Source organism: Lasioglossum baleicum, chromosome 2 (genome assembly GCF_051020765.1).
Source record: "Lasioglossum baleicum chromosome 2, iyLasBale1, whole genome shotgun sequence".
NCBI lineage: Eukaryota > Metazoa > Arthropoda > Insecta > Hymenoptera > Halictidae > Lasioglossum > Lasioglossum baleicum.
The window spans coordinates 20,816,665-20,829,300 of NC_134930.1; the positions used below are offsets into that span (position 1 = coordinate 20,816,665).

Sequence of the window (12,636 nt, forward strand, 5' to 3'; positions counted from 1 at the left end):
CAGAAATAAGCCAACCGTTGATTTTTAGTTTCATATATTTCCTTCTTCAAACATTTCTGTCCTCTCGGTCCGACGATTTTGGAAATATCCTGACGCGAAAGTATGTGGGAGTAGAAATGTGCGGAGGTGTGAAATACGTCAAGATATGAATGTAATGTGAGAAGGAAGAATGAACGCGAATAAAAGGAATGAATGCGGTGGGTAACGGTGGAAATATATAGCAGTCGCAGAGAGAGCGAAGACGTGCCATAGAGCTTCCGAGAATAGTACCCAATAATTCCTCTGTTCCAAGTTTCATTAAATCGATATTAAAGAAGCGAAGTAATGTGACGACTGAATTTATGTTGAAATAGAAATAAATCGTTCTCGAAAGGAAATCTATTCTCCCGTCTTCCTTCGACGTTCTTTTGCACGTATGTGACGAGAGAGTAATGGTGGATAGATCTCTTTCAATGGAAATCTTTCACTTCCATTCCTTCTATAAGCTTTGAATATCGTAAAACGATGTATGAATACAGATCACGAGGATTTCATGTCGGAAGTAACATATATTTTAGAAATTCGGTTAAACGAATTATTCCAGATATTATTTCTAAAGTGAAACAATTTAATCGTGAGAAGAAAATAATTTTCATCGGGTCGTTGAACCTATGAATGCTCAAGCTGGTAATTAAAAACTAATAAGAAAATGGCACATGACGCGATGCGAGAGTAACATGATACCTAACCGGAAGTGAACGAGCATAAATCTCGCTTGGCAATTAAAGCCGAATAAAATTTCCACGTTTAAACAGGTTATATCACTTTGCATACACTGGAAAACCTTTGTACCTCCAGTATCATATATATGATTCACGTGTGCCATTTAATTAACGTTTTACCGTGGAAATTTTCAATGCCAGCGCAATTAGTTTTTCTCGTTACAGAATATGTTCCCTTAGTTAACATGGTTACCAAAGAGAACGTTTGTTTGACGTTTCCAGAAATAGAGCGACGCTTTCCAGTTCGAAGAAAATTGTTTCCGCTGCAAACATAATTGCGTGTCTGCAAATATTTATACAATCTCGTAGTCGCAGCGTAGTTATTGCGAACGTCGGATAAAATATCATTTTTCATAGACATGTCAAAGACTTTTTTTAATTACCTGAAACTGCTGATCGAGCAGAATCGAATTTCGATCGACCGATAGTAGCACTTGATACAAAATCCCGGAGGTTTCGGTGGTTTTCGATCCAGCTAATTAGGCCCACCACCGTCAAACTGTTGACGCGTCAAACACTCCTGTTTGTACCTCAAAGAGGGACAAAACTTTCTTGATTACTTGACACCGTCGTCAAGTAGGATCCAATTTCGATCGACCGATAGAAGCACTTTGTACAAAATTCCGAAGGTTTCAGCGGCTTTCGATTCGGCTAATTAGGCACTCATCGCTAAACTGCTGATACATCAAACACTCGTACTTGCGCCACGAGGAGCGATGAAATTTCCTTGATTATCCGACACTGTCGATATCGGTCGAGTCACCTATTTCGTAATGTTTTTTTTTTCAATACAACCCCTTTAAGGTGTAAAATTTCAAACTTTGATTATTCCTTCGAGTGTTTGTTATGATGGACCTATGTACCAAATTTCACGCTTGTAGGTCAATGGGAAGCACCGAAAAGGTTTTGATGACCTGTCAGTCAGTCAGTCAGTGACAAATTTAGCGATTTTTCAGGTCCTATATCTCGGAACCTAGTAATGTTGGAAGATTAACGTTTTGTCAATATTGAGACATGATAGCGTTTAACAAGTGTACGAAATTACATCTCTCCATCTGCCTCCAGTGCCGAGTTATAAGCCTCTAAAAAACGGCCGAGTTTTTTCGTGTAAAAGGAGGTAGTGCGAGAACTTGGCTGGTGCACTACCGTGCACCTAGATTTTCGTAGACGAATTTCAAGAAGGTGGAATAAAATTTCGATCGCCGGGGACACTTAATACAAAATTCCGAAGGTTTCGGTGGTCTTTGATCCAGCTAATCAGGAGCTCAGTCGGCAAATTCCTGGCATATCAAGGATACGTGTCGTATCAGCGCCATCGGACCGCCCATACCATCCGGGAGATTAATGAGGTATCGCGTGCGATATTACGGCGTACTGTACACAGAGTCTGCTCTTCCGAGAAAAAACTTAATAAACCGCAGGGAGGTTTAACGAGAGCCCTGTCATGTTATAGCCGGGCGTGCCCTTTTCCCGGGCCTGTCCGGGGTAATTGCCCGTGAAATCATCATTTTTAAAATTCTTTTTACACCTCGAAGCCTCGTTTGAAACAGCCCGAGGCGGTCGGGCCGGGCTGGGCTGGCGTCCAAAGGGCCGTGACGTATTTAGTCGTCGTTAGTCTGCCGAGGAACGGAGCAGCGCGTGTTTCTTTGACCGGGGTTTGATCGATCACGGCGATGATGACGAGCGAAAATGAGAGAGGAGCGGATAGAATGGGATTATAAATTGTGCCCCTGTTACCAGGATGGAAGCGCCTCTGAATATTTTATATCCGCGAGGCTACGTATCGATTGGTTTTCACGCTATTCTGCGGTCATTCAATTAAAAACTCGGTCAAGTCCGTATTAACGAATCCCGCGTTATCAACGCGCGGCTCGAACGTGGAAACGAACAAAGATAGAAATAGAGAGAAAGGAAGAAGAGATCAAGAGAGGCGCGAGAAACGGAACGCAAAGACGCCTCCGAGGAAACTCCCAGCGGGCACAAAAGCTCAACGAAATTAGCTCCGGATTCTGGGAATGAATAGATACGGTCGCCGTTTCATTCATCGGGCTCCAATTCTCCGTGCTGCTCCGCTAAAAAACGTCCAACCAGATCCGCTCCGAGAGGATGTTCGTCCGGAGAAAGAAGATTCAAAGGTGGAAACCAGTGTGGAGGAGTAATTACGTTCGATTTCGTTTTGGAAGCGCCGCGCCGAGGGCGACACGCAAATTGCCCGGCAGTGCCTCGCGCGCCGCTGAAACAATGAAAACGTCTCGGAACCACGAAATTCTGTTAATTCTGAATATTATTTTAAAGTGGAAACTTGTAATCGTAACAAGAAAATAATTTTTATCGGATCGTTGAACCGCTGAAAGTTTACAAAACCATAGATTACAAATTTTCAAATAAATGCGAAAGCGTCTTCGGGTTTCGATTACGCTTCGGCGAATCTTCGATTTCCAAGCGGATTTTCCCATGCGAGCGCATACAAAACGTCGTTTTCCTGCGGCCCCGGGCCGGCGATGTTGATTGCACTAGGCAAACGATGCCCGATTAATCATTACACTCTCGAAAAATGGATTCGAAGCGGCTCGGTAAAAAGCACTCGAAAAAAGCTTAATTGGAAATCGATTGTGCGCTTCGTGAAGCTTTTTGCCCGCGCTCCGCTCAGGCTAGATAGTGTTTAAACTTTAAACCTTTCAGAGTTCGGGATCCGATTGATAGATCATTGTTTCCGGCGTGTACGTCAAGAAAAGCCGCTAACATTTCAATTTATTCCATCGCTGAACTGCAACTGCGAAGGTTGATAATTAGACTGCGGATCTATATGCAAAATAAAAATTGTTTGCGTTAATTAGAGGACACAGAAGCAAATTGGCTATTGCGGATTATTAAGTCGGGTTAATCCGCTTCCACTTGTCTGACCATAAACGCTCCTGTTCCACTTACTCGACCGTAAGTGGTGCTCATTATACTTGGTCGATTGTACAGTATCTCACGAAATTATAAGATAGCTAAATTATCGTTCTCCGATAATTTGTGTAAATAAATTTTACAACTTTCTGCCCGTGGTTTCCGACGGAAAGTGGAAAAATTTAATCGTAGGAAGAAAATAATTTTTACTTAATGTCTGAAAATTATTCTATTATTTTAGAATAATGAATTTACAATTTATTAGAATAATATATTTACAATTTATCCCATTATAGAAAATCTATCATAAAATAATTTTTATCATATCGTTGTGACAATTTTAAAAATTTGGATTTTCTCCAAGAAACCGATGTTACTATCGTGATTTAAGATTTCTCTTTCTCGTTTCTTATCAGCAAATTTCCACATTTTCAAAGAGCATATTTCCACATTTTCAAAGAGCATATTCTGTTCTTAAAGAATCGCGTGAACGTAGATTTTTGGAGCAGGAACCAGAGTTGAAAAATAGTTGCATTTTCTCTTATCACTCAACGCCCTCCTTTCGAAGAACGCATTCTGCTCCTGAGGAATCGCGTAAACGTAGCCGTTGGAAGCAGAACCGTGTCGGAGTTAAGCGAAGAATAGTTGTGTTTTCGTGGTACCTGAGCGAAATAGGGGAACTATTTTGATATCGAAGGGCGTGGAGCGACGGCGTGTAAAGCCGAAGAAAAAGGTATTTCGAATGCAACGTAACAGTCGCATGCTCGAAGTGGAAAAGTTCACGCGTCCTCTCGACGTCGCGTGAGCAAAATCTGGAAGCGTTATTCTCTCGTCTTACTTGCTCGGTACGCGGAACATGAAGCCCGCGAAGTATCGCATAACTTTTCAACTCTAGACAAGAGAAGATTTGCCGGGTACGGCTTCGGGAAACGGCGGAACGCCAATAATCATCGCACGTTCTTCATTTGTCGCGCCGCGCCGTCGCTCCAAACAGTAATAAATAAATCTTGTGCGTTACCACACGAAATAGTTTTACGCACTGTACCAGCACCACGATCGAACAACAAAATGGTGAAACTTTAACCGACATAGCCGTGACAGTTTTTCGATTGAAGTGACGCGAAACGTGACAGAATTTGAAGTGCTGTATAGGGATCGCTTTAGAATGAACCATTCATGTATAAAATTCGTTTTCGGATATTGGGGAATTCGGATATCACCGGTACGAATAAAATCTGGTTTCATTTTAATCAGAAAAATGACAGAACTAGATTCGTATAAGTATAGCGAGAAAATAATTGAAGACAAAGAATTTCTGTTGTTTGGTAGTGCAGATAAATTTTCTATTAGGTTGGAAGGAAAGTTCTGTCATATTTTAAACGAAATTATATAATTTTCATTATTTGTAACAACTTGTTGCCGTTTTTCGGATAACCTGTAAAAATTCCAAAAGTATCTGCTTATTTCAAATACGATAGAACTTTCCCTCCACTCTGACACAAATATCGAGACACTATTCAAGTATTCCGAGTATTAGAGTATGTATTAAGGTTTAGGGCGAGAACTTTCAAAACTTATATCCTCCACTTAATCCGGCTAGGGGGTCAATTGTTTCTTCGCATCTTCCTTTTCCAGGGGATTGTACGAGATCAAAAGAGATATGAAAGAACAGATCCTACATGACCAGGCAGAAGAGTTTCACTGTGACTCTGTAATTCTGGTATTAGCAATGCTCAGAAATAGTTTCTTTGGCAAATGCCAATGCTTATACATGTAACTGCGGTGTACCAGTTGAACTCTGCGTATAAATTGTTTTCAGCTAATCTCGCGACCGCAATATTAATTTCTACGAAACAATTTTGCGTGTTACCTCGCAGTTGAAGTGTGGTTCAGCAGAAAATTTCGTGCTTACGTCAGTCGCACGGTTATCTCGCATAATTATAAGCGCAATTTCACATATTCATTGCTAGACAGCGGATTATGTGCATTTATGACAAAAGTGAATGGATGTAAGGTACGACCCGGAATGTTTTTTGGACGATGTTCAGAAATTTGTGGTGCATACCACCTGATTTAAAACAGTAAAAATATCGGAAGAATTAACAAATGTATTAAGAAAGAAAATAAATTTCTATTTCACTCCAAGTTGTTGCCATTTAGGTTGAAAATGTTTATTCTGGATAAAGATCCACGAATAATGTTTTACACTAACCACCTACACTAACCCAAAATATTGTTTACATTATTAAATGTGTCGGTTTCCAATCAATTACTAAACATTTAGGTACCGTATGAGGCACTATACCAATTTCGTATACATAAAATTTGAAAAATCATAGGTAATGGAAATATTCTAGGTCGGAAGAAAAGTTTAATTTTCCAGTTAAAATAGCTCCGAGTGCAAAGGGTTAATATCCACGTCTGTACCTGTCGATAATTTTTCGACATGCTTAACTCTTTGCACCCGAATGGCGACTGTAAGGCGCCAGTAAAAATGGCCACACCATTATGCAAAACAGTTTCAATACTACTAAATTCGTCTGTTTTCTATAAATTGTGAAAAGCTCATTTGTTACATGAGAAAACTGGTTAAATTTCATGTGCACAATGTAAAAAAGATTACATAGAATAAAAATGTTCTGAGTCGAAAGAAATGATTCTGATTTTCGAATTAAAATTGCTTCGAGTGCAAAGGGTTAAGAGATCAAGGCTATACACAGATATGTTTAATAATGTTGCGATCGTCTATGTAACCCCCTGACACAGAGAACTGCGGGATAAAACACGGCCTTACCAAAATTGTTTAGGACATCGAAAAGGTTGTCCAGCACGTTGAAGTCCTGAACCACGTGAGAGGTCATATAGTGGAGTTTTCTGAAACCGAAGACAAAAAGAAAGTTAGCACCGGCGGCTCCCGTCGTACACCTTCCAGATCGAATTGTCTCAGGTATTGTTTCTGAGCCTCGTAACGAGGAATGAGACGCGCGGCTGCTCTCGATTTCAATAACTTTCAATTAACCAGATAAGCTGTCCGGCTAGCACGCGATATCTTCGTCGACGATCTTATTATCCCCTTGTCGAAGCCAATGGTCGTCTAATAATTTGCGACGACGCGCGTTTGCGCACGAGTTTGAAATTTCAGCCGGCGATAACTTATCGATATTAATACCCGATCTGAAGGAGAGTATATCGAAATGGAGCTCGGATAAAACGTAGTAGAATAGCGCGTACATTATTACTAACGCGCCTCAGAACCGTCCAGGTCTATAAGCGGATGAGAGCGATGCTACTTCCGGTGGCAATGTGCCCAGCAATGCGAATCGGTTCGTGTACAGAGAGAAATACTTACACACCCACGGGAGGTGGTATTGGATCCTGGTGTTTACGCAGAACGTTCCCCATAGCGACCATAATCGATTCGTTCTGCAATAAAAATGAAAGACCAAGCTGTGTACTTCGTCGAGACAAAGGACTTTGGCGGAAGAAAGACATGGCGAGGCGTTACAGTGACCGAAAACAATGCTTTCAATGAACTCTTATTGATAGTGACTCGGCGATCGTTTCCAGTGATGTAAAATTAAATTAGATTCGATAAGTAACAACCCTTTCCAATTTTATTACGGAAATGAAACATCTTCTCCGACCTGGGAAATTTTAAGTATATGATATTCAGATTCGTGATGAAAATTACCCTTAGACCGAAATAAAATTCTATTTTGTTGTTGCAGACTGCAGATGTGCATGCAATTTGCAATTTTTATAGACGAATTTTCAGAAACTCGATGTTAGATCTGAAATAAATTAGAATCGCAATAAATTCTGTCATACTTTATATCCAAGTATTTTTTGAAAATTTCTAAAAGTCATAATTGCATAAAGATCCGCATTGATATAGATTTTCTTCTTTTTCTGGTTAATTCTGATCCATAAAGAAGTTCTAATCACGGTAATCGTGGAATAAATCGTAGTGCAAGGGGTTAATAATGTAGACAGTATTGTGAATGATGGCACAGCAATTTTTAGTGGCGGCAGAGTCACCATTCGAGTGCTGAGGGTTGATAGAATATCATTGTCAGGGATGATTTGTTGTCTCTCGCAAGAAGTTGCCGCATTCGGGAGGTCTGTCATACATGGGTTGACTATGTGCTGCAGTCGCAACACCGGCTAGGAGAATAATCAATATTGGACACAGTCCGGTGCTACTGAATATGACACGAGTATCCCGAGAGTCATTCGACACGATCATGAATATCCAAAGCGCGGCAGATCGGATAACAATTATCGGAGAGTCGTGTAACGCGATCCGGCTCATCAAAAACTCGATGGGTACCGATATTGATAACACTAGACTTATTAGAAAGGATATCGATTCGGTGTTACCAGCTGACTCGCGAGAGCCACGAGAACAAATCTCTCCCGATACCTTTCGTAGTTCTAGTTTGTTCGTTCTAATTCGTTCTAATATGAACGCTGTTGCTCAATGTGCTCACGATGTATATCGTGAAAGAAAAAATAATGAACGATCAAAATTTGCGACGCAAAGAAGGAGAGCGTATGGGAAATGCTATGAACTGTCTCTTTCTTTCCCATACACTCTCCATCTTTGCGTCGCAAATTTTGATCGTTCATTATCTTTTTCCATGTTCTATGATTTTCTATGATTCTATCATTGAAACAATTGGCTTGCGATAGCTAAAATATGATATAAATATTCTTGATTCAAATACTGTTTTCATTCCAGCCATCCCCCTCCCATCGGCAAACATCATGCTAATGACTTGGTAGTCTACAGACTCAATCGGTTCGCTACCCTACTACTGTAATCCTCGCTCAGCAGAATCGACGTCGATGATCTTCGAACCTAAATCCACCTCAGGCCGACTCACTGACGTCGCACAGGCACACTCGAGCCGAGCTTTAATGATATTGGAAACTTCGAGAGGTCTCCGGGGTCTCAAAGGTCCGCAGAGTTCCATCGGATTCGCGGGATTTCGACGATCCTTGTATGAACCTTATACTATTGTACGACTTCCTAGATAATACCTCCTTTTATACTTCTACCAGGATTTTTGTATGCGCTTTCCGCGTCCTCCGTACAATGCCGGCCGGGGATGTTGCATTACTGTAATGCACCCACTGCTGAACCAGTATTCGCAAACATTTCGCGGAATGGACACAATTTATTTAGCAAAGTAGGGACTGAAGAGTCTGGATTTAGCTAAGCCTTTTCGACGTCAGCTTCTTTCGTTCATTCGATGTATTACCGTGAGTACAAAGTTATTTTTAGACGTTGCATCTCTTGTGTGAGAGATGCGATAACATTACGCGAGTCATATTGTATTTCAATTACACTCGTAATTCACGCAATTAGCAATGAAATTAAGTGAGAGGTAATTCCACTACTGTGTATACAGGGTGTCCCAGCTAAATTGACCACCTTGAATATCTTTGTTGTTTTTAAAGATACGTCAAATGTCTTTTTATGTAATTTTTTTTTAGAGATATGAAGGTCTAAATGAAATAATATGAAGGTTTAAAAACAACAAAGATATTCAAAGTGGTCAAGTTAGCTGGGACACCCTGTATGAAATACAATGTATTTAAATTAGCACAACTCTGTTCCATCGAATTTCGTTCACCTAAACACACCGAATAAAATTTCGAGCCTACGAGATCTCGGATTATTCGAAACTCCGGTGCAACATCTACAGCACCGCATCTAGAGTGCAGAAACTTTTCTCGCGGCATCTATCTGAATAGGAGGGTGACTTGGGTTGTTCTCCGCGGCAGAGTCTGCAGCTGGCGCGCAGATTTTTCCAAAATCGTGCATAAATTGCGCCTCGTCCGCGGTGGAGTGTGAAGCACGACGAGACGTAGTTTGAAACTCTTCAACAGGGGAATGTATAAACGAAAGCTGTCGCCGAAAACTGCAGAAAGTTCCGGCGTCTTTCTCGCCGGAGAACATTCCCCGGCGTTCACGCGCGTTCGGCTCGAGTCGGTCCGGTTCGGGGCACGCCGATAACTTTCTACTTTACGAGGCATGGCTGAAATTAATAATCGGGCCTGATAATTTGATAAGGGCGGCCAGCGACCGATCCAGCTTTTAATTGTAAATTATAACGCGACGGTGCTTCGCCGAGGAGAATTTATCGTTCCACTTGGTGCGCGGCGGCGAGCAACTATTCTCGTGAGAATTCCTATCCGACACGGTTATGTGGTACATTACTTTGCCTACGCGACCTTCGATCCTCGCCGGGGTTAAATGTGGAATCATTTTCTGACCAGTTCCTCGCGTCGGCCCGCGCTGGATTGAATTACGGGCCGCATTATTTGTCGGCCAGGAATTCCGCTCCCAATTTCGCTTCCCATTCGACTACTCCGCCGAAAATTACACGTCCCTGGGACACACGTCTTGTACAAAATGGAAAGGCGACCTTCAAGCGGAGTTTCGCTAATTGAAATACATAATTCGAACCTTTCACTTAATTTCATTGTACAATATAATGTAAATTACTCAATGGATACATTACTCGCTTAATGTGAAAAATATCTTTCATTTTAATAGCGTTCACAGAGAACTCAATTTTATGTTTACGTTTAAAAGAATGTTTTGTTGTGCGACGATGATCAACCTTCCACAATGCAGTAACTTTAGCGACAATAATTCGTGAAGTAATTCGACTGTAATTCAACGCAATCGAGCAAACACTCAAAGCAGTCTTTTTCCTCTCCTTTTCCTTTCTTGTTTCGAATAGTTACAATTTATAAGAAAAGCACTGGCTGTACTTTACATTTGCAACATTCTCCTGCAATACCAACGCCGTTTATTTATTCACGAACATCATCCTGTACATCTTCGAGGTCACGTGGATTTCTACGTTTCTCGAATAAATACATGTCCGGGTAGACAGAAAGGGAACTTGTTTGCTATAATAGTTGTGCGGATCGTTTCAGGGAAATACGTGGTTTAACAACTCTCTCGGATGCCGCCGCACTGAACCAGAAGCAATCGGACAGACAGACAGACAGAGAAGCACGCGGGGACCTGGAATTTCTGGAAATTACAGATGTAAGTACGTCCGTGGACAACCTATAATTTTCCAGATCGCGAGGAAAAAGTACACGTGCAGTCGCGCTGACAATTTCAAGTGGTTGATCGATCGGTCTCCACTTTGTGCCTCGTTCGCGTAGAGATTTTTCATACGAAAGTACCTAGCCCCCGGTGGAGGATCTTCAAAGGACCGGGGTCACGGAACGAGTATTCTAGATATTATCGATAAATATGCTTGTCGATCGGAGCGGCAACTTTTGTTTGACTTTTTTCGCTGGACGGCGAAAGGTATCCAAAAGTGATACGGTTGAAGGAGTTCTCGCGGAGGAAGGCTTGATTAAATTTCTTTATCGCTGCGTATCCTCTGAGAACGGAAGCAAACGTTCGGCCAATAACCCGGACCGATGGAAATTATATTTCCCGTTTCTTTCGCGCTCTAGTCCAGCGCTTTCCAACCTTTACGATGTGCTACGACTCCCCGAAAAAATGTTTTTTCTCGAGTTGTGACTCAGAGTCGCCACTAAAAATTGCTGTACCATCATTGAAAATATTGTTTACGTTATTAAATATGTTGATTCCTTCTCCAAATATGTTGATTGTAGCCCCTCAGCAAAGAAGTTTTACTTCGATAATGATATAGACACGTTTTAAAAACTGTTAAGTTTTATTTATTTGTAGATATTATCTTATGAAAATCAATTTTTTATTAAAAAGTTTTTGGCGCCTCCCCTGGCAATAGCCCGTGCCTCCCAGGTTGGAAACCGCTCTGATCGACAAACAATCGAATTTCCAGCGATAAAACTTCGCCGTTGATAGAGAGTGCTTGCTATCGAGGCCTCGAAGGCTCTAGCTGCTAGGCTACCACTTTGCTGTCTGTCTAACGCCGTAAATTGCGGTATTTCTGGACAGGCATTACGTGGAGCTACGAAGAAAGTTGATTCGTGGAAATCTCGGGACCGAGTTTTTGATGGAACCGAGATTTTCCTGTAACCCATTTTTTTTTCTTTATTGCCCGTTATTGGAAAAGTCGTGGAACGCGTCGAACCGTAAGAAATAGATCGCTCTAGCTCAGCACATAATAGGGTTCTTCGCTTCTTACAGCACGTAACGTGACGCCTTCTAGTTTAATACGATTAAATTTTAAGTATTCATAGCTGCGTTATGATGCACCAGTTGAGCCTTACGACGCGGAGGCGCTTCAACAGCGGATCTACCCAACAAAAGTGTTTGCAGTGCATTATCAGAATTGCGTGACTGCGTTTACTCGAGTTTCGCGCGACTATCTTACCGAGAATAAACATTCTTCGTGGTTTCAGCTCTTGCAAAATGAGAAATGTGAAACTTCATTACTCTGCGGAATAATTATTTGGAAGACTTGATACTTCCGATAAACGTATCGATGTAGTTCTCGAGATAATCAGCACAATTAATATTTTATTTTTGAGTATTCTCAAAGTAATCTCGAGTAATCTTGAGTAATCTCGATTTATTTCAAGTTGTTTCGCAAGTATCTCGGAATGTTGGCCTTGACAACATATTTCAAGGGTAATATTTACCCAAATGTTTTGTATTTAACCCAGAATTGAGTTGTAGAAAGGAACCAGTGCGTATAAACAAGCAATAAAACCGCTATGGAGTGCCGAATCGGTGCGAGATAATCGCAGCGATTGACGTCGAAGCGAATTTCAGCGTTTGCGTTCGCTTCGCGATTTTAAAAATTCACATCACGGACAGAAATACGAGTGAAATGCGTGGCAGCGAATGAAAAAATATTGAATTGAATATGCAAAGTCAGATACATCGGCGCAATGAATCAGAAGGACCTGAGAGGTCGCATAATAAAACGCAGCGATCTACCTAGGAATTTATGTCGGCGAAGTTACGGGGTGCGCTCTCTCTCTCTCTCTCTCTCTCTCTCTCGGCCAAGTCTGT

The 12,636-nt window shown here is 41.4% G+C and overlaps 1 protein-coding gene across 2 annotated transcripts in view; it reads right to left on the minus strand.

Annotated features, from left to right (window-relative positions):
* The window catches only part of Gycalpha99b (guanylate cyclase 1 soluble subunit alpha 2), a 63,210-nt gene that overhangs the window by 20,005 nt on the left and 30,569 nt on the right, over nt 1-12,636 (minus strand). For both annotated transcript variants that reach the window (XM_076438714.1, XM_076438704.1), the window contains 2 exons: nt 7,003-7,076; nt 6,448-6,527 (listed from right to left, as the gene is read on the minus strand). In XM_076438714.1, coding sequence (XP_076294829.1) covers nt 6,448-6,527; nt 7,003-7,076 — 154 coding nt within the window. The remainder of the gene's footprint in view (nt 1-6,447; nt 6,528-7,002; nt 7,077-12,636) is intronic.